Genomic DNA, 22061 nt, shown 5'->3' on the forward strand with positions numbered 1-22061 from the left:
AAAATGAACAATTTATAAAAGACGTGATTTCGAAATAAGATTTCATATTCAAATGAAGTATATACATTTCAATCCTTTCAAAATGCAACAGCTACTGAAAGTAGATTGCCTATGAATTTCTAGGAAAATGAAAGTTGTAACTTGTTTATGCAAATAAATTACATATGCCCCTTTAATAATTTAAATTACTGGTTACATTTATACGGCTGAGTTTTATTTTAGGTCCATACAAGGATTGATAAATATAAAAATATGTGCAACATCCGCAAAAGAATTGATATACTTTACTTTGATCCATGTTGATGGAGATAATTGAAATTCCTTTATATCCTGATTCACGTATATTTTACGGCTACCTCACAATAGATATTAAGGTTAAGATCGTAATTACTTTTATATCCATATTGTAGGGACTTTGCCAAAATTTGTGGACGGTAATACGACAGTAGAATCTTGCATGCAGACGAACCAAAGTATTTGCGAAGAGTCAGTTAATATTATAATAAGAAACTGCGACGGTTACAATGTATATTATCTACGACCCACACCAGCTAATTCAGCATATTGCTTCGGTAATGTATTTTCTTAACGGCAGTAGCAATTTCAACATTTGTGTCTTATGATTTTTTTGTTAAAGTAAAGTCACTATCAGAAATTGACTGTACATGTTACATTGAATTCAATTGTGTTAAACTAGTCGGCTATATGTAGCGGACACTCAATTTGGTAGACTTCTGATATCTGTTAAAGCCAAAACTAGAGAATGTCTTTCATGATAGGGTCTTTACTCTTGTGGTGTCTATAAAGACATCAGCAATCATTCAGTTGAAGAACATCAATACCAGCTAATTTTTTTATATCTTTTTTTAATTCCTATGGATCTGCAGGAAAAAGGTTCCTCGAATATTTTTTATTTTGTTACATTTTGTGAAACGTTATATAATTATACCGCTCTTGTATTCTTCGTGATTTACTTCTGCGAGAATGAAATCGATTTATACCTTGCTTCTTTTTATACGCTATAATTAAATGACGTCTGTTTTAAAAAGAGTAAAACAAAACACGACTATTTCATATTGATATTTATTTGAATTGTTGGTAGCATAGTAGGTGATTCAACTCCGTGATACTTTGTTTTTGTTTTCTATGATATAAGAGTAAAATTGTTATGAGACGTATTTTCCTTAGCTAAATTTAGCTCCAGAACAATGTCTATTGCATTTTGAGCATTTATCTGAAAGGATCACCACGTCGTTGGTCTTGAAAAGTCATTTGGTTGGATCAACGAATTGGTCAAACCTTAGACTTAACTTTTTATGAGACGCTTCTACGCCTAGAACGAGTTAACATGGAATAAGAAAAAAGAATGCCCTAATCGGAGTAAGAATAATGTGTTCGAGTTATTTATCAACAGAAAACTATTAAATATGATTTAAAACTGTTTTTGTAGGAAGTGGACCAGTACACTGTCCAGCTAGTATGTCTTCAGAAACGGAATATTATCCAGGCTGTAGTTGTAAGTTTTACATATCCATCTTATTTGAACTCCGTATTTGACCTTTCTAACATACAATTGTATGTTAAACATCAAAACATAAAAAAAATATGTGTCTAATGTGGACCAAAACTCACTGGATTCTGTAAAGCTCACTAATCGGAAGCATTTGATCACCCTTAAGCTTCTGAGAGATCTCATGTCATCGAAGTTTGTTTTCCTTTTTTCTTATCTGAAATACGTGTAACACTTTCTATTTTTTACGTCAATTATAGCTGCTCCTTTAATGCCTGTTATGAAAACAACATGGTTAGAGTTATGCTATACAATAATGTTTCTGCCACATACAACTGTTGTCCCTTCTAAGTTTTAAATGTGTGCTATTTCAGATCGCATTTCCCCTTATGTTTGATTTGATTCTGACTATTATTTTTTAGTTAGTAAGTTAAACATACATTTGAATATTAACTTTAAAACTTTAATCGGTTTGAATCGAGCTCCAATGCTTAATCTTGTTCCTTCAAAAAATGCTCATGCGACCTTAATTTATAAGCCTGGTATCTTTGATGACTTTTAAATTCTCCATTACAAGATAGAGAATACATACATAAAAATCGTTTTTGAATATTTTAAATAACTATATAAAGACCACAGGAATTTGAAATGGATGATCTTTGTAGTCGCCCTTTGTATTTGAATTTACGCGTGTTTATAATTGTAGCTAATTTTCCAACACCCAGCGTATCTGTGGAGGTTGAAGCTCTTTTAACAGAAGGTGAAATTATCCAAATACCTAACTTAGATCCAAAGCCTAGCCTAATTCCAATCTTTAAGTGTGAATTTGATGACCAATCCAACGGAACATATTTCTATGACGTTTACTGGTTGATTTGTGGGAATGTTATAAAGAAGAACACAAACTTGCTGTTCAAAGATATCACAAATGCCATTGTTCTAAAGGAAACGGATTGGCATGGTAAATACAAGATGAACATGGAGGTATGGTTCGATTCTGCTAATTTTTAGAGAAGCTCATAAAACAGAAATTAAATTATCCTTTTTTTTGTTATAAAATGCATTATAAACATATAAAGTTGTACAGTTATTTAGTTTTGCATCGAAAATCTTAGAGTAAAAATAGAGATATAGTAATGGCATGAATGGGTCTTCTATGAAACTATGCCGCACAAAGGATATTCAATACTTTAAACAAGTTATTGAATGTGTTTAGAATACAATAGACAACAAGATGGTTATGCTACTAATTGCAGCTAAAAAAATCATTCGAATAAAGCTATCAAATAGTAATTCATCGTATTGCCCTGCTTCAGCTGCTTTAATATTTGTTGATACCGCAAGAGTAAATGAACATTTTGAATTTGGTTTGAAAGTTTAAGTATTGGAAACTTTTAATATGTAGTTCTATTACTAATTTAATAAATTCTCCATCTGCTAGCAAAGGATTTTCAAACATAAAAAAATATCGTTTATGAATATGACCAACAACAAAACTATCTGCTTGACAGGACAAAAAAGGACCGGATCAAATTGATTACATTAATTATCATGCATTTCAAATATTTTTATTTAAAGGTCAAATGTGCTATCAGAATGAGAAATTCAAGAGGTTCAACACCAGGTCCATATCTGTATACCAGTATTTTTAGCGCAGGATTGTATGTAAGCACACATTTATATTTTCCAGACATGCCTGATAACATTTGCTGGACAAAAAGTTTGAGAAGATGATTATTTAGAGAAAATTTTAAAAGTCAAGTTTTTGTTATCATTTTCCTTTCAAAGTTCTTTAGTTAAATTACTACTGCAAGAAAACATTTAGGTTTTTTACCATTCCTATACATACAAATTTACCTGATTATCCTGAAACTCTTTCTAATTTTTCTATCGACTTACTATGAAGGCGAAAAAATGATGCAGATATTACTGTTACCATTTTCAAATTTACGTGAAGTTTATTATTTTTCCGAAATTCTTATATTTTCATATGTCCGCTTTCTAAATTAGGCGGTATACAGTGATGATGAGTCCATCCGTCTGTCCGTCCGTTCGTTCGTTATGTTTGTATCTGTGACTCCTCCTTAACCCCTTAATACAAATTATTGAAACTCTCTCACAACCTTGACATAGATACCATTGTGCACCAGTTATTTTTTTTTCGTCCGAATTAGTTTTGGGTTTCTCATAGGCGAGTCATGAACTTTAAAAGGGGTGGCGGATAGGAGTTCTATTTTGTGAGCAGTACCTTTAGTTTTCAAATACGACAACAACAAATATCGGAAAAAAGCACCGAGCAAAGTTATATAAACAAATGTTAGGCAGGCAAATACTTTCATAAAATTGGTCATGATAGGTAATTTCTAAAGTTCATTTACATGGTATTTAAGAATTATCCATCTTTTGTTTCATTCAGATATACGAAATTTCAATCCTGGTATCTATGATGAGTTTATTTACAACCACTGGGTCGATGCCACTGCTAGTAGAGATTTATTTCCCCGAGGGTATCACTAGCCCAGTAGTCAGCACTTCTGTGTTGACATGAGTTATCATTGATATGTTCATATTTATAAATGAACTGTAAGCAAATTTTTGAATTTTTGAAATACTAAGTCTTTTCTACCTTAGCTGTATTTGGCAACAACTTTTAGGAATTTTTGGTCCTCAATGCTCTTCAACTTCGTACTTTATTTGGCCTTTTTAACATTGTTTGATTCGAGCGTCACTGATGAGTCTTTGTAGACGAAAACGCGCGTCTTGCGTATGTACGAAATTTCAATCCTGGTATCTATGATAAGTATATTTACATATTGTAACAATTTGTTTCCAAAACATGACCGCAAATTCCACCTGGATTGATTTTCTATTACGTAAATAAAAAATCTTAAAGATAATACACATTTGTCGTCTTCTCTAGAACTCTCATAACAGTTTTTCATATTTTGAATTTCACCATACATTGTACCTTAGATTAATGTATAATCATTTGTTTTAATTTTAGCCGGACAGATATTATTACACAGTAACTGAAGGTGAATCTATCAATATAACCTTTACATCAACAGTTCCTGTGGGATGCATTTCATCACATCCAGATTTAAGATCTCATTGTGATCTCAATTTTTACATATCCCGACCTAATTATGGCGAATCAACTTGCGTTAATAACGTGATCAAAAGAGATATTGTCTTCAAATCTAAATCGTGTGGTATCAGATTGGGAAATCTTTACTGGATGGAAAAGAGAACCTTACAGGTGTATGGATATAATGACGGAATGTATAATATAAACAATAGATATGCATACATAAGACTATCAACGTCACCTGCATATATTTCGACACCTAATAATATCTGGAGAGATGTGCAAATAAGCCAAATAAGGGTATTTAAGATTTTTTAGTGTTCATGTTCCTCTTTTTTTTTGGATAAATTTAAGAAAGTTTCAACTGTTTATTTAAGCCCAATGTACATGTAATATTGCGACGTGTTCATCGCCTGAAATCTAGACAATTTTTTTGTGTAAACGAATTGTTTGACGCTTCAATAAATTTCTATGTATTACGCATTAAATATTAACACATCATCATTTTCCGGACAGCGTCGTTTTACTTTTGTTGAATTTTCTATCGAGACATTATATTGCTTGATGGGTGATGCTTCCGTAGCAGGGACGTTAACTCTGTCGACGCATCTGGTCTTATTTCGAATGGAGTTGAACCGAGTACGTAGATTGATTCTTTTAGCTTGTATATTCAAAATAACTTTACGAGTTTTGAAAATTAGTTACAAGTTAAAGCTGTTTCTCCTCAGTGTTAATTAATATGAATAATCTCGTCGAAATTGATAGAATAACAAACTTCTTCATATATTTATATCCCAGATATTTAGGTTTAAAGTCCTGTTTCGACAAAGTGGAACATGCAGCACAATGTTGGAAGAAAAATATTATGAAAAAGCAAAATGTTGTTCGCTAAAATTACAAAGGAAACTTCAGGTCCACTGTAAACATCGTGCTTAGCTAATATGGGGACAAAGTCCCCTATTACAGTTAAAAAATCTTTAAAAAAAAAAAAAAAATCGGGAAAATTTCCCGTATTTTTCATTGTACTAATGAACTCAAAATCGTTCGATTTTTTGTTGTCGCGTTTTTTAATTTCTGGATCGGCGCAGAAATTAACTTCCGTTTCCGGTCTTGTTTACATGAGACTTTGTATAAAATGTATATTTATCAGCCTTAGAGAGGAACTAATACTTATTCATTTAAAAAAAAATGCTTGTTATTAAAAAAAACGTCACCTGATGACAGCGTTTCTTTGTTTACATTGAATATGACGTCATAACTTAAATAACGTCACAACTGAAATCCCTAACAACAGAAACAGAACCAGAATCAGAAACGTTATGGTATTTCCGTTTCTCCTTTTAACATTGTTGATTTAAAAAAATATATCATAGACTTCGGCCCCATTCACAGGTTATTTCTGCCTCATATTATCATTCATGGTTTTGCTTATAAAATAGCTAATATCCGTAAAGGTCAAGGTGAATGTTAACTTCACTATTAAAAATCTAGGTTCAAATTGTGCGATAAAATAGGCTTGTCAAGAAAGCCATGATAGAATCAATTGCAAATCAATTTCATAAAATTAACTTCTGCTAGAATTTAGAAAATATAAATTAAACGCATGCAAAGTAAAACTTTTGAAAAAATCATCCACTGATGTTTCAGGTTAAATGCACATTTTTTTTTCATTAGCATCAGACTATTTTGACTTTTGAAAAATCTGTTCTTATCAAGTATCCCGAAAGATTATACATTTATTCCATTTGACGAAGAGATATATGAAAATGTTATAATAAAGAAGATGTGGTATGATTGCCAATGAGACAACTATCCCCAAAAGACCAAAATGACACAAATATTAACAATTATAGGTCACCGTACAGCCTTCAACAACGAGCAAAGCCCATACCGCATAAAGTCAGCTATAAAAGGCCCCGATAAGACAATGTAAAACAATTCAAACGAGTTAACTAACGGCCTTATTTATGTAAAAAAATGAACGAAAAACAAATATGTAACACATAAACAAACGACAACCACTGAATTACAGGTTAGACTTTAAGAAATCGATGATTCACGTCGTTTTAATTTTTCTTCATTTCATATCTCTTTAATGATATTGTATATGATGTTATTCACATTTTGTTCAGTTATGAAATGGAAAAAAACGTTCTAAATTGCAAAACTTGTGTCTGATCCAATCGTCATTGTTTTTGGACAATAAAATACGTTTTAGCTTAACTATGAAAATTTGCTATTCAATAAGTTCATGTTTCCCTGAGTATATTGTCCAAGGCCATAGACTTTCTGAGGGTTAACAAATCTTCACATATTTCTATGTAAAATGGACATATTCATTTACTTATAATTCATTAATGCCCGCTTCCGTAAAGTCACTATACATGGCAAAAATATAACATAAACATTAAGTATTACATTGCTATGACATTGTTTTTTTTCCTGTATTAATTTTACGTCAAAAATCAGTTTGAACACGATATTTTCAATATTATCGTTATGGAAAAAGCGTTGTTTATATAATGTGCAACATTACCAACTTGACATCGATTTTATGAGCAATTGATAAAAGTTTGGCATATTTGTTAAGTTTTATGCTGTTTTTGCAGGTAGACGTAGTAGACAAAGATTCTGTTCTGAAAAATAGATTATGTCAGTCTTACAACGATCCACATTTCAGGACTTTTGATGGAACATACTATGATTATATGGGAATCGGTGAATTTGTAATGTACAAAAATGACCTTGGTCCTTATAGGGTAAGTCTTGTTTTTTTTGTACATGGTCTGTGCACAAATAATTTTTAAAAGGGTTCGCTGATTGCATACGCCCTTTTTCCATTCAACTATCTCGGGTGATTTAGTTTTTTCATAATGCCTTGTCAATTGGTTTATTAAATTTTCGTTGCCCTTTTGATATAGTCGGTGGGGTGTTCTATTGACTTCTGTTCGTCTAACCGAGATAAAAATGTTATAATCTACAGCACTTAAAATTTTAATTCTAATACAACAGATGTAAAGTAAATGTAAAGATGTAAATTGTACACTCAAGCACTGACAATATGAGGTTTAGCACTAAAAATGTAAAGTATTGGGCTGAAGATGATTTCTGGCGCTGCTAATTGGTAATTCATCGTTTTTTGTTTTTTTAGGGGGTGTTCGGGGGGGGGGGGGGGGGGGGCTGCAGGGAATATTTGTCCTTGAACCTAAAAATGTATAGGTATCGCTGTTCATGGACTACCATACTTTCTGCATATACAAGTTGATATTGCTTGGTCATGTCCTGATTGATGAAAACAAATTTATACTTTTTGTCAGTAAATTCCCCCAAAAATATTTTTTTGTCCTGAATTTCCCTATAAATAACAATGTCCTTGATGAATATCGCTCTTTTATCACTTGTTACCTCGAAAGTACCATTTTCCCAAGATTCAAATGCTTTGGTACAGACATGTTTATTTGTAAATTTTCATATCAATTTTTTATTTAAAATTCCCTCACAGAGCTCGAGTGTTTATTTTCTTTAAGATTTTAAACGATCTACACCTCAAACGTTTAATAATTGATTATTTCAAAACTTTTGGTTATTCAACAAAAACATTTAATGCGCATGGCATCATGCCTTTGTTTTGACACTTATTATCATCTGAGGACAGTCTTAAATACCAATAATATTTAATCATTTCGTTTAAACTTGACATGTCAGCAAGTCTCAAATAATGGCCCTAAGGTTTATTATTTAAAATTTCCTCTCCTCTGGTTAGTTTTCTTTAAACAGTCATGAGGAATAACGTCTGAGGTTGACACAACATAAGTTTTGTGGTCACTTGAATTGGTTGAATGTTCTTTTATTTGATTTTATAAACTATCAACTTATACTGTTTAGTCAATATTTGGAATTATCCTTTTGACGTGGCTTGGTACTTATGCACCCCGCCAATGTGCTTTGTGCTGTGGTCATTTTTTGCATTCTTGTCTTTCATTTTTAATTATGTGCTTTGTCTATATGCCATTTTGGTTTTCTTTGTTCACATATTTTTTTTTTTTAGCGGTTTAAATTATAACACAATGTTGACTGCTGTATCCTTATTTTTGACACTTTTACCTATTATACATTGTATCTGTTTGTTTTGTTCACACATTGTTGTCAAGATAATGGATTTTTTTAGCGACTGGCATACAAGTGAGAGGTTTATCTAGCTATAAAACCAGTTTTAATCCACCATTTTCTACATAAGGAAATGCCTTTACAAGGTCAGGAATAAGACAGTTGTTTACATTCGTTTGATGTGTTTGAGCTTTTGAATTTGCTATTTATTAGAGGATTTTCCGATTTAATTTTCCTTGAAACTCGGTATTTTTGTTATTTTACCTTTTATGCCATATGTCGACTCAACTCACTAGGGACATGCTTTTGGAGTCGTACATCTTTTAATACCGAAGAAGTCGTATAATCTGTAATTTAACCGATTGTTTCCCATTCCCGACATTTTGACTGAGTGTTTATTTCGCGGTGGTTGATACTTGAAAGGAGCATACACTCTTCCTGTCGACGCACGGGTGTGCCCCCTTTGACGTTCATGCAATTACCCAAGTTTTGTTTATAACCCTGATTTTTTTTTTTTTTTATCAATTTATGAGATTTGACCATGATTAGGTGAGCTATTCTTATCACTTAGCGTACGTCGTTGTTGTCCTTTGTCCATTATTTGACAAAAATCATCTCATTTGAAATTACTATGCCCATTGAAACCAAACTTGGTCGAAATCATAATGAGTGTATCTTGTTTTTTGTTGTTGTTTTTTTTGGTGTCCGACGATCAAACATTCCTAAATTAGACCGTTGGTTTTCCCGTTTGAATGGTTTTAGACTAGTAATTTTGGGGCCCTTTATAGCTTGTTGTTCGGTGTGAGCCAAGGCTCCGTGTTGAAGGCCGTACTTTAACCTATAATGGTTTAATTTTTAAATTGTTATTTGGATGGAGAGTTGTCTCATTGGCACTCACACCACATCTTCCTATATCTAAATGTACCAACATGGCTGACTTTACTAAAAATGGAACATAGGGGTAAAATGCAAGTTTTAATATATTATCTCGAAAATCGCTAAAGCTAGCGGAAGGGGTGAAATACAAGTTTTGTTATATTTATGATATTATCTCGAAAATCGCTTATGATAGAGAAAATATGAAATCGGGGAAATATTACCAATGATAATATCTACAACTTTTGTTTTGTTACATACAAATTGGTAGACTTTTGTATGAGTTATTGAGCTTAATCATTAACTTTACTATCTTCGTTTCATTTTTGCCGATTATCTTCAATTTTTTTTATGGAAAAAGAGAAGTTTTGAAAATCTAAAATGATCAGCATGGCTAGAGCGTTGTCGTAATTTCTGCTTCTTGCTAGTCCAAAAGTTATATAGCTTGTAACTACGAGAGATAAATCACCGAGGCCTTCAAATGTGCTCTATCAGCTTTGGTAGCGTGAATAAATAATCCATAATAGAAAAGATACATTTATTTAATTTGAGTAATAAAAAGTACAATCTCTGGAACATCTGTTATTTGTTCACAGATATGTACAATGTTCTTATTTATTTCCCCAAACAACTATATAATGTACATAAATGAAATGTCGGTGTTATTAAAATGCCATTCTTGTACGTATTTGTGTAAGGAACAAATGGGAGTTTCCTTAATGCTACAATGCAAATAATTCCCAGAGATAAGAGGCTTACAGATATGTGCACTACTTCGTATCTCTTTACTACGATGATTATCTATAAAATATACAAGGCATACATATATTTGCGCTGCTTCTTACCTCGAGGAACGCCCGGGATCCTTGCTTTAGGCCAAAATGTAAAGACTGGTAAACTTTACCTTGCTCCAGGTATTCATACAAAATTGATCGGAAGTAAACATTCTTAGTAGGAAGAAAAGATAACGTCAAACGCTGACAGAAAACAAATGAGTTTTCGACTCAACATGCTTGTTCTAATAAACTAGTGTGACTTAACCAATCTATGTACATGTTCATCAATAATAACTCATGAGTGTAAACTTTCGGGTACACAATTCGAATATGGACCTAACGGTAAAGCTTTACACAAAATATGACAAAGTTGCGCCATATTTGATGTAACGATTAAACTATTTTTTAAAACGTACGTTAATCAAACATGTTAAAATATACTAGAATAACTACAAAAACAAAAGTAAGAATATTTCATATCTTTGGAATCATTAGTGCAAATATTCACAACATTTTACACATAAGTTAGACATCCGAATTCGTCAGACAAGTGCTTATTGGAGCTATTACCCTTTTAATGACTATTTCTACAATTTTTTTCATTTATGAATATTATCTTGAAAAGCACAATGCATAGATAGAAACTTTTAATGCAAAAATGATAATCAAGACAAAATCTACAAATAAGTCTCATGGCCAAGAGTTATTGTCCTTAAAATGTTGATTTTTATTATTTGTTTCGCATTATTGCCTATCATTTTGAACATTATAATCAATAAAGAGAAATCGTTGACCGACTCTCTACAGAGTTTATTGCATTGCCCTTAAATTACAATGTTCATCAATAGTTTGCTTTTTTATGTATTATCTTGAATACTATAATAGAAAGATCATTTTTGTTTGTCTTTTAGTCATTATACTTATTTGTTTGGACATAGCGTTTTATTTATTTTCGACTTATAATTTTTAATTTTCCTTTGGTATCTTTCGCCTCTCTATTAGCCAGAAATAATGATCAGCAAAACAAGAGCTATACGATTCAAAATTGCCAAATCGTTAGTTCATTCCTTAAATTCCGTACTATTCAGACCATTTCCGAGCAGTCGATTCAGTACTGTTCATTATTAAATGATATGAGCAAATAAGGCCTGATACGGATAAATCAGCATGTGCAATACTTAAAACGTTCCACTGTCGATATAAATCAAGATTTAATAATGCTCTTCGAACAGGGCCAATACGGAAAAAAACCAGGGCCAATACAAAAAAAGCCGTATTACCTCTAGGGCTAATACAGGACGTTCACTTCCAGTTTTCGATTTTCTTACGCCATTACTTAACTTTGGAAGTATCGTTATGCATAAAAACATTTGCATAATATTTTTAAATAAAAGTCATAAAAAAACAGGTTAAATGATGTGCAATGTTTTGTAACGTCTTAAAGTTTTGAAACGGAAAAAACAGGGCCAATACAGAAAAAAGCGGGAAAAAAGCTGTATTGGCCCATGGGCTAATACGGGACGTTCACTTCCGGTTTTTAATTCTCTTATAATCATTTAATAAAAGTGTTATGAACTGGCTGTTTCTGTATTGGCACTGGTATAGATTCTCGGTCAGCTGTATTGGCCCTCGACCCTACGGGTCTCGAGGCCAATACAGCAAACCTTGAATCTATACCAGTGCCAATACAGAAACAGCCAGTTAATAACACTATAGTATTTCTTCAGACAATTCAGTATGCTGGTAATCCAAATATATTGTAATAACAACTTCTGGACAGTTTGAAATAGACTTAACAGATCTTAATTGACTGCAAGCGAATTGACTGAACAGTACTGATTTTACCACAGTGAATAAGTCAGAAAAATGAAATTGACTTAAATTGTTTTTTATCAGTCTTTTACATGTTTTAAGAGCGATTCAGACCAAACTGACTTTCAGATCAAGACTGGTTTACTAGTAGCAGTTATTACCCATAAATGCAGATTTTTACCAATTTTAGGCGTTTTTGCATATTATCTTGAACAATAACTGACATCAGCAGGGTAAGGTCTCCAATATGTGAAGACGGCCGAAATTGTCAGTCAACACTTTAAATCAGTTATTGTACATGTCCATAAATAATGATTTTCAACATTTTTGCATTTTAGGGTATAAGAAAAAACTGTACACAGCAAAAATAATCAGCCAGACAAGATCTACAAATTGGTGAAAATTAGCCTTCATTGTCAGTCGACTCATTATAGTAGTTTTTTGTCCTAAATGTCGACGCGTTTACCCTTAATTGTATATAAGACAACAGTTTTGGTAGACATGGAAACACTGTAAACAGTAAAAATGATCCGCAAGACACGATATTTTTACTTATAAATCATATGCTAGTTTACATTGTTGGACAGTGATCATGGTTGGAGATGGGCATATATCAAGATCAGCAACACAGGCGTTTTAGAGCCTTGAATTTTTAAAAGTATGTTTTTCTTTTCAATTGCAATTAAACTGATGTCTTTTTTAGGTACATGCATTATTTACAAGCTGTGTTTCCGGATGGCTCGGTACTTCATGTATCTGTGGAATAGCAATACAGAGCAAAGAGTCATTATTTGTTCTACGTACATGTGGAACGGTTTCAGACAGAGAAAAATATTTGCTTCAACAACCTATTGTCTCACTGACATCTTGCGACAAATCAGATATGGCTATCGAAAACACAAATAATAATTACAAGGTTTGTATGCTTCAATTAAAAAAAATGGATAGGGATTCTTATTGAAACCAAAGTTTTCATCAGACAAGCTATTGATTGTGCAAAAGTTTCATATTCAAAAGGCTTTTACACATACACACTAGTATGTGACTAGAAAGAAACGTAAAGACATACTAGTACATGTAATTCTTTTTAAAAAAAAGAGCAGAAAAAATGATGTCACCGTTCTTGTTGTTTTACATAAAAAAATGATTGATTTATTGATATTCTATTTAAAGCAACATATATATAATTTATATCTCTATGCATGAATTGTTTTTAAAAATATTTCTATAAATCAGAAATGAAATATCAAGGTAACAGACCGTTCGTAGTCCTAACTTGTTACAAAATCATGCACCATGGCATTTTTGTATCACAATTTGCTAATTGCAGTAAATACTTTGGCAATGCTGACATGCTGAGGATATATATTTAAAAGGAAATAGATGCTTTACCATCATTACATTTTTCAGAAACATGTTTTTTGCTTATTTTATGAAAATTTTGTTTTTAACTATTCCTAATGTTTTAGAATGTACAAAAACAATAGACAATATTGTAAAAAATTGCTATTTCATAGCCGTTGTATCGTTATTTTAAACAGTGAATAAAGCTAATTTTGTTAACACACGTAAATAATGAAAAAAAAGTTGCGTATTTTCAGTAATTCATTATTTTTTTAATTTAGATTATTTTGCCAATTGCAACAGAAATACAATTTTCCATAGCGAGGCGATTTATTAGTGTGATTTCTATAAAGCCGTCTGTGAAAGATATTAATACTGCAAAAGGTCTGTGTGGAGTTCCTAGTACATCAAAAGATCCATCAGATGACTTCACCCACCGTGAAAAAGGACCAATCAATAATTATAAGAGCTTTGCAGATTCTTGGAAGTAATGGTCTTTCAAATATAAATCAACTATTTATGCTTTTTCAAAAAGGCAATTTAATTTTTGTTTCCAAATTCGTTTTCAACATTCAACGCGTTAACATTCAACATTCAAAACAAGTTTGTCAATATTTTTTTTCAACATTCGTTTTCAACATTCAACATTCGTTTTTCAACAATCAACATTCGTTTTTCAACAATCAACATTCGTTTTTCAACATTCAACATTTCATTAACATTCAACATTTGTTTTCAATATTCAATATTCGTTTTCAACATTCGTTTTCAACATTCGTTTTCAACATTCGTTTTCAACATTCGTTAACAGCATTCGTTTTCAACATTCGTTTTAAACAATCAACATTCGTTTTTTAACAATCAACATTCGTTTTCAATATTCAACATTCGTTTTCAATATTCAACATTCGATTTCTATATTCAATATTCGTTTTCAACATTCGTTTTCAACATTCGTTAACAGCATTCGTATTTCAAAATTCAACATTCGTTTTGATCATTGAACATTCGTTTTGCAGCATTCAACATTCGTTTTCAATATTCAATATCGTTTTCAATATTCAACATTTATTTTCAACATTCGTAATTCAAAATCCAAAATTCGTTTTCAACATTAAACATTCGTTTTTCAACATTCAACATTCGTTTTAAATATTCAACATTCATTTTCAACATTCGTAATTCAAAATCCAAGATTTGTTTTCAACATTCAACATATAAAAAAGAAGATGTGGTATGATTGACAATGAGACAACTATCCACAAAAGACCAAAATGACACAAACATTTACAACTATAGGTCAACGTACGGACTTCAACAATGAGCAAAGCCCATACCGCACAGTCAGCTATAAAAAGGCCCCGATAAGACAATGTAAAACAATTCAAACGAGAAAACTAACGGCCTCATTTATGTAAACAATCAACATTCGTTTTTTAACAATCAACATTCGTTTTCAATATTCAACATTGGTTTTCAATATTCAACATTCGATTTCTATATTCAATATTCGTTTTCATCATTCGTTTTCAACATTCGTTTTCAACATTCGTTAACAGCATTCGTATTTCAAAATTCAACATTCGTTTTGATCATTGAACATTCGTTTTGCAGCATTCAACATTCGTTTTCAATATTCAATATCGTTTTCAATATTCAACATTTATTTTCAACATTCGTAATTCAAAATCCAAAATTCGTTTTCAACATTAAACATTCGTTTTTCAACATTCAACATTCGTTTTAAATATTCAACATTCATTTTCAACATTCGTAATTCAAAATCCAAGATTTGTTTTCAACATTCAACATATAAAAAAGAAAATGTGGTATGATTGACAATGAGACAACTATCCACAAAAGACCAAAATGACACAAACATTAACAACTATAGGTCAACGTACGGACTTCAACAATGAGCAAAGCCCATACCGCACAGTCAGCTATAACAAGGCCCCGATAAGACAATGTAAAACAATTCAAACGAGAAAACTAACGGCCTCATTTATGTAAAAAAATCATTTCGTTTTTCAACATTTAACAATCGTTTTCAATATTCAACATTCGTTTGCAACATTCAACATTCTATTTAATTTTTCAACATTCAAATATTTTTTCTTCTATTTTTTTTTTTTTTTGAACATTCAATTGCAACATTCGTTTTTCAAAATTCGTTTTCAGGATTCAACATTCGTTTTCAACATTCAACATTCAACATTCGTTTTTCAACATTCAACATTCGTTAAAAACATTCAACATTCGTTTAAAACATTCAACATTCGTTTAAAACATTCAACATTCATTTTTCAACATTTAATATTCAACATTCAATTTTCGATTTCAACATTCAACACTCGTTTTCAATATTGAACATTCATTTTTTTTTATTTCTTTTTTTCAACATTCGATTTCAATATTCAACATTCATTTTTTTTTATTTCTTTTTTTCAACATTCGATTTCAACATTCGTTTTTCTGTTTCTTTTGTTTCTTCAATATTCGATTTCAACATTTAACATTTGATTTCAACATTCATCATTCGATTTCAACATTCAACATTCAAATCTAATAAAACAAATTTCAACAATCGTTTTCAACAATCAACATTCGTTTTCAACTTTCGACATTCGATTTCAACATTTAACATTCAGACTTTTTTTTCCATTTTTTTTTTTGGAACATTCGATATCAACATTGAACATTTGTTTTCAACATTGAACATTCGTTTTCAGCATTCAACAATCGTTTTTAACATTCAATATTCTTAAAGATACCAAAATAGAGTATTTCGCAAACACAATCTTGTTAGAAAGTAAAAAGAAATTAAAAAAATAAAATCTTATCTAGTGTTTTGCTAGATTATAATTTGTTTGATAGTGGTGTTTGTGAAAACGTTTCATCGCGTTGCATCACTTAAAAAGCACAGCGCACCGCAGCGGAGTGACATGTGTAGTGGTGATGGAAAGTTTTCCCGTCCTGCGCTAAAGTCTTTCATATGTTGCCGTAGGTGTTGTTGTTCATTGTAGTAAAAGTCTAAGGGTTTAATAATACATGTAAACTCTATATAATTAAAAGCATCATCATCCAAAGCTGCTGACTCGATCTTGGATGTGGAGGTTCTGATAAGGTGTATAGTATCTTTATGGGGTTTTTTTCGTTGGAGGATCTTCAATCATCTTGGTAGTTTTAAAAGTTATTTTTACTTGTGCTTCCACGACTGGTTTAAAAAACTTGTTAAGATCATGACTTAATCATTGTTTTTAATTCGTTGTCATAATTGTAAGCTTGAATGCTACATTTTACCTCTTGAAATTAACTATCAAGAAATTCACGTTGTTTAGGATTGGTAGTTTTGATAAACGTTATTGATCAATATCGAGGGAACAAACGCCATAGAGCGATGGAACGAACGCTCTATAGCGATGGAGTGATGGTGGAACGATCGTTGGCGATAACAGAAGAAAACAAAGGAAAAAATGGACAGTCTAAGGATGTTTGTTCAATGAAAACATGCCTAGGGTTAACCTTAATGACATAAGAACGAAAAGCTTACACATCTATTGCATGTCTGATTGTTTTATCCAAGAATTAAATGACTAAGGGTACCCTCTTCCTTTGACAAAGACCTATTTCACACCACTCTTGGTTCGTTTTCACAAAACCTTTTCGATGCGGTATCTTAGAATGATGATAAAAAAAAAAAATGACAATCAAATTTAGAATGTTGAATGTATCACTCGAATGCTTAAGGGCATACGATACAGTTACAGGGAACGTAATGGCGTTGCTAACGTAATTTGTTATTTTCGCGACGTCAAACAGTGAGATATCTGGAAAAGATGCATTTTCCGACTGATTTTTATCATTCAAACTGATTTGATTTGAAAACGAGTTCATAGACCCCTATTTTTCAAAACGGCATTTTGTTTCATTTTGAAGGGAGATTATGTGACCCAAATTTTATAAAACTGTAAATAGAGGATTTTTTTTAATTTTGATAAACATGCAGTAAAAAATGACGTTTTTTCCTCAATTCATGAACATTTGATAAACATGAGTTATTTCTGAATAAAAAAATTGCATATTTTTTCGAATATTTATAAAATACAGAAATTACCGATTATTTGACAAAAAACAATTTGTGTTTATCTTTTATAACAAAAAAGTTATGTCTTTCTTTCGAAAAAGAAATTACGTCCACAAATCTGAATTTTGAGCAAATATACAAAATTTCGACCTCATTTTACTCAAAAAGTAGCACATGAAAGTATATTTTTAATTACATATTTGATTTAATCAGGTAAAAAATAGCCTATATGCAAATTTCCATGAACTTGTAAATACAGGATCAAAACTGTATCGTATGCCCTTAAAACTTGAATGTTGAAAACGAATGTTGAATGTTGAAAAAAACGAATGTTGAAAACGAATAATGAATGTTGAAATCAAATGTTGAAGAAAAAACAATTTGGCCAAAATAAATTTGAATGTTGAATGTTGAAATCGAATGTTGAATGTTAAAAACGAATGTTAAATGTGGAAGTCGAACGTTGAATGTTGAAAAACGCATGTTGAATGTGAAATGTTGAAAACGAAAGTTGAATGTTGAAATAAAAATGTTGAATGTTGAAAAACGAATGTTAAATGTTGACTTTGTATATTGAACGTTAAAATACGAATGTTGAAAATTGAATGTTGAAATTTAATGTTTGAAAAAAAACTGAAAAAAAACAACATTGTTTTTTTTTTTTTTTGAATGTTGAGTGTTGAAATCGAATGTTGAATGTTGAAAACGAATGATGAATGCTGACATCGAATGTTAAAAAAAAAAAAAAAAAAAAAAAATTGAATGTTGAATATTGAAATCGAATGTTGAATGTTGAAATACGAATTTTGAAAATGAATGTTGAATTTTGAAAAACGAATGTTGAATTTTTAAAAACGAATGTTGTGTGTTGAAATCGAAAGTTGAATGTTGAAATACGAATTTTGAAAATGAATGTTGAATTTTGAAAAACGAATGTTGAATTTTTAAAAACGAATGTTGAATTTTAAAAAAACGAAGGTTGAATGTTGAAAACGAATGTTAAATGTGGAAAAACACACAAACAAATATGTTTCACAAAAAAATGTTTGTGGATGTAAAATGTTGAAGGTTGAATATAAATAAACTCATCAAGATACCAGGAATTTTGTATATACGCCAGACGCGCGTTTCGTCTACAAAACACTCATCAGTGACGCTCGAATCCAAAAAAGTTAAAAAGGCCAAATAAAACACGAAGTTGAAGAGCATTGAAGACCGATAATTCCCAAACGTTTTGCCAAATACAGCTAATGTAATCCATGCCTGAGGTAGAAAAGCCTTAGAATTCTAAAAAATTCTATTTTTTTTTGTAAACAGATTATTTATAAAATAACCAACTTTAAACCTGTAGTGTAAACACGTGATATAAATAAATATGATACTTATCAACCGTTGAAATTGCAGACAGCAATCGAGCATATCAGTCCTGGAAAACATGATCTAGCGATATGACCAGAGTAAATTGGTAGTTGTTAATTCTCAAAAAGGAGTTACATCATGAGCATACTAAAAAAAAAACTAATAATGTGAGGCAATGGATGTGCTGAAAAACACCAGTAACAACAATATTAAAATCCTTTGTAAATTATACTATATCTATTCTACGATAAAACATTATCAAATCAGACACATCGAAATGTTTATATAAGGAACTTCTGAAAACACTTGTTAAAAACGAGTTATTAACAAAATCACCTGCGGACACGAACATTATGTATAAACATTAGAATGAAAAATTACATATGCCAGGTTAATAGCATTAAAAAGTTTGAAGTTAGATCTGAGAAAAAGTCGTTAATTTAGATGAACCGAGACGTATAGAATACGTTATGACATTGGTATCATCAATCAATTGCAAATTACAATTTATGCTAATAATATTTGCATTTTTTGGTACATATGTCATATGTATTACATGTTTTATGTATAACGTCCTTAATTATATTATTTTTTGAAAATGTTTGAACAGGATATCAAACACGTCTGATGAACAACTGTTTGTTGAGGAGCCGGAATTTCTAAAAAAAATCAACGTTGAGAATAATTCGATTGTCACTGTTAGCAACAATAAAACCAACCCTAGCTTAGCTACATTTTGTTCATGTGAACAACAAGCTGGCAGTACAGAATCACTAGATGACATTAACAGCATAAATTGCAACTTGACAGACAGCCGTGAGGAATGTTTAGACTCATCAAGTTCATCCGGCTTATATGTTCAATACGAATCTTGCTCACAGCCTCTACGGAGAAGACGATCAGTACAGTTTCCTCATAAGATAAGTAAACGAAGTTTAGGTAATGATGATGACGTGGTAGATTTTCAACCGTTAACATACAGTGAAGAAGTAAATGAGACAGACACTGAGGTAATATTAATTTGCAGACTGAACCTTTTGACATTTCTATGGTAAAAAAAACCCCAATATATAACATTTATAAGAGAATTAATAAACCTATGATGAATTACAACCATAAAGTAAAGAGGTGTTGCGACTGTTTGAGAGATTTTCGAACATGTTTAATCTGAAAGAAGGTAAACCATTTCACTATAAATTACAAAAAACAACAACATTATATTGCTTTATTAGCTATAATTCTTTCGTTTGTATTCATTATTTTTTTTACAGCCACCAGCAACTTTTCGAAATGGTTGGACATCAGATAGAGCATATAACATATGTTTTAACAGCATAAACAACGCATTACAAAATGATATGTACAAGGCTTATGTTGACGTACCTGTCGACAAGTTCATAGAAGCGTGTGTAAAGGATATAGAAGTATTACGCTTTTCATTTTTTTAGAATATAGATACGAAAGACGCAATTTTTTTCTTATTACATGGAAACAAAATTTGCATTAAAAAATTAGTTTTAACAGAACGGAACTGAAAATTTTATTTACTACCACTGGGTCGATGCCTCTGCTGGTGGACTATTAGTCCCCGAGGGTATCACCAGCCCAGTAGCCAGTACTTCGGTACTGGCATGAAAATACGGATTTTTTGTGTTATTAAAATTTGCTGTTACAAAATGATAGAAATTATTATAAGTTTAGGAATGTATCTTCTTCGTGCAAAGCTCTGATTTCTTTCATGGATTTGGCTATACTTTTTGGACCTTTTGGATTATAGCTCTTCATCTTTTATATAAGCTTTGGATTTCAAATATTTTGGCCACGAGCATCACTGAAGAGACATGTATTGTCGAAATGCGCATCTGGTGCAAGAAAATTAGTACCGTTTATTTTATTTATTGAGACAATATCTACTATACTAAACATAAATCAAATTTCCTGAATAGTTCCTGAACAAATTCATCCGAATGCTACGTAATCTATGAACTCATTTCTGAAAATTGTAAAGAAAACATTAAACTTTAAAAGAACATATAATGTTCAGCCATTTCTGATCGTTTTAGATAAGATAGTCCGTGTTTTCCTAAATACGAAGTATTGATATCAAATGGCGGCAGGTTCACCAGACCTCATTATGTAGAAAATCCTTTAAACATAATGTTTTATATTAAGAATCAGTCTCAGTCGTTTTTTTTTTCTGTTTGTCATATTTACTTTCTTTTAAAGTGTTGTCATAAAATAGGCCGTTTTTTTAAATTGAATTGTTTCACATATTGTCAAGACGGGTCACTTCTAGCTTACTATACAGTTGTGCTCGTTGATGAAAGCCAAAAGGTGACATATACATGTTAAAATCCGCTTAATTTGGTTGAATACTGTGTCATTTGCCATCCTTAAACATATGATTAATTTATATGTAATATCTGTATAACAATAGGAATCTCTTTAGTTAAGATAAGGTAAATGTCCGATTATTTTTGATTGCTTACAGCCTTTGTTTTATTTCAATATAAATATTTATACATGTAACTAATTGATATAGTAATTACTAAAATAAAGTTTATTATGTCCCAATATATGATTAAAATACATCAAATCTTAGGACATCGTTTTGTTATAATACCTACAGGTTGCTGGCGACACAACGTTTCTTACAGACACAATAAATACCATGGTAACTAGCATAATGACAGAGCTTGTAAAAACTGAATCTCTGTATACACAAAAATCTAGTGATGGATCACAGACTTTGTTAGAATATTTTGCTAGTGCATTATGTCTAAACAACTGCAGTGATAACGGAATTTGTAAATCGGGTAAAGATATTTTATTGTTGAAAGAAAATAATAAAGAGTGTATAATTTAAAATTATACAGTATGGCAAATAAAAACAAAATTTAAATGATTAAGAGAAAACAAAATATTTAGGATAAAATGTTTTGAGGATAAACAACAGTTAGTTAAAAGATAATGATACTTGTGATACTTTTCACAGTAAGCTCTGTTAAGAGAACTCATGAAAGATACTAGGCATATAATTTTATACACAAGACTCGCGTGTTAACTGATATAGACTCTTCAGTTCATTTAAGGTACATGAAT

The 22061-nt window shown here is 31.1% G+C and overlaps 1 protein-coding gene across 1 annotated transcript in view; it reads left to right on the top strand.

The window, feature by feature from the left end:
- The first annotated feature begins 428 nt into the window (after positions 1-428).
- LOC134722725 (von Willebrand factor D and EGF domain-containing protein-like) overlaps positions 429-22061 on the top strand; it is a 33074-nt gene continuing 11441 nt past the window's right edge. Inside the window, exons 1-11 of the mRNA XM_063586346.1 lie at positions 429-572; positions 1451-1516; positions 2217-2494; positions 3089-3175; positions 4515-4898; positions 7208-7357; positions 12873-13085; positions 13795-14000; positions 19570-19969; positions 20231-20383; positions 21589-21775. Coding sequence (XP_063442416.1) covers positions 458-572; positions 1451-1516; positions 2217-2494; positions 3089-3175; positions 4515-4898; positions 7208-7357; positions 12873-13085; positions 13795-14000; positions 19570-19969; positions 20231-20383; positions 21589-21775 — 2239 coding nt within the window. The 5' untranslated portion in view covers positions 429-457. The remainder of the gene's footprint in view (positions 573-1450; positions 1517-2216; positions 2495-3088; positions 3176-4514; positions 4899-7207; positions 7358-12872; positions 13086-13794; positions 14001-19569; positions 19970-20230; positions 20384-21588; positions 21776-22061) is intronic.

Source organism: Mytilus trossulus, chromosome 6 (genome assembly GCF_036588685.1).
Source record: "Mytilus trossulus isolate FHL-02 chromosome 6, PNRI_Mtr1.1.1.hap1, whole genome shotgun sequence".
In the NCBI taxonomy this organism is placed as follows: Eukaryota; Metazoa; Mollusca; class Bivalvia; order Mytilida; family Mytilidae; genus Mytilus; species Mytilus trossulus.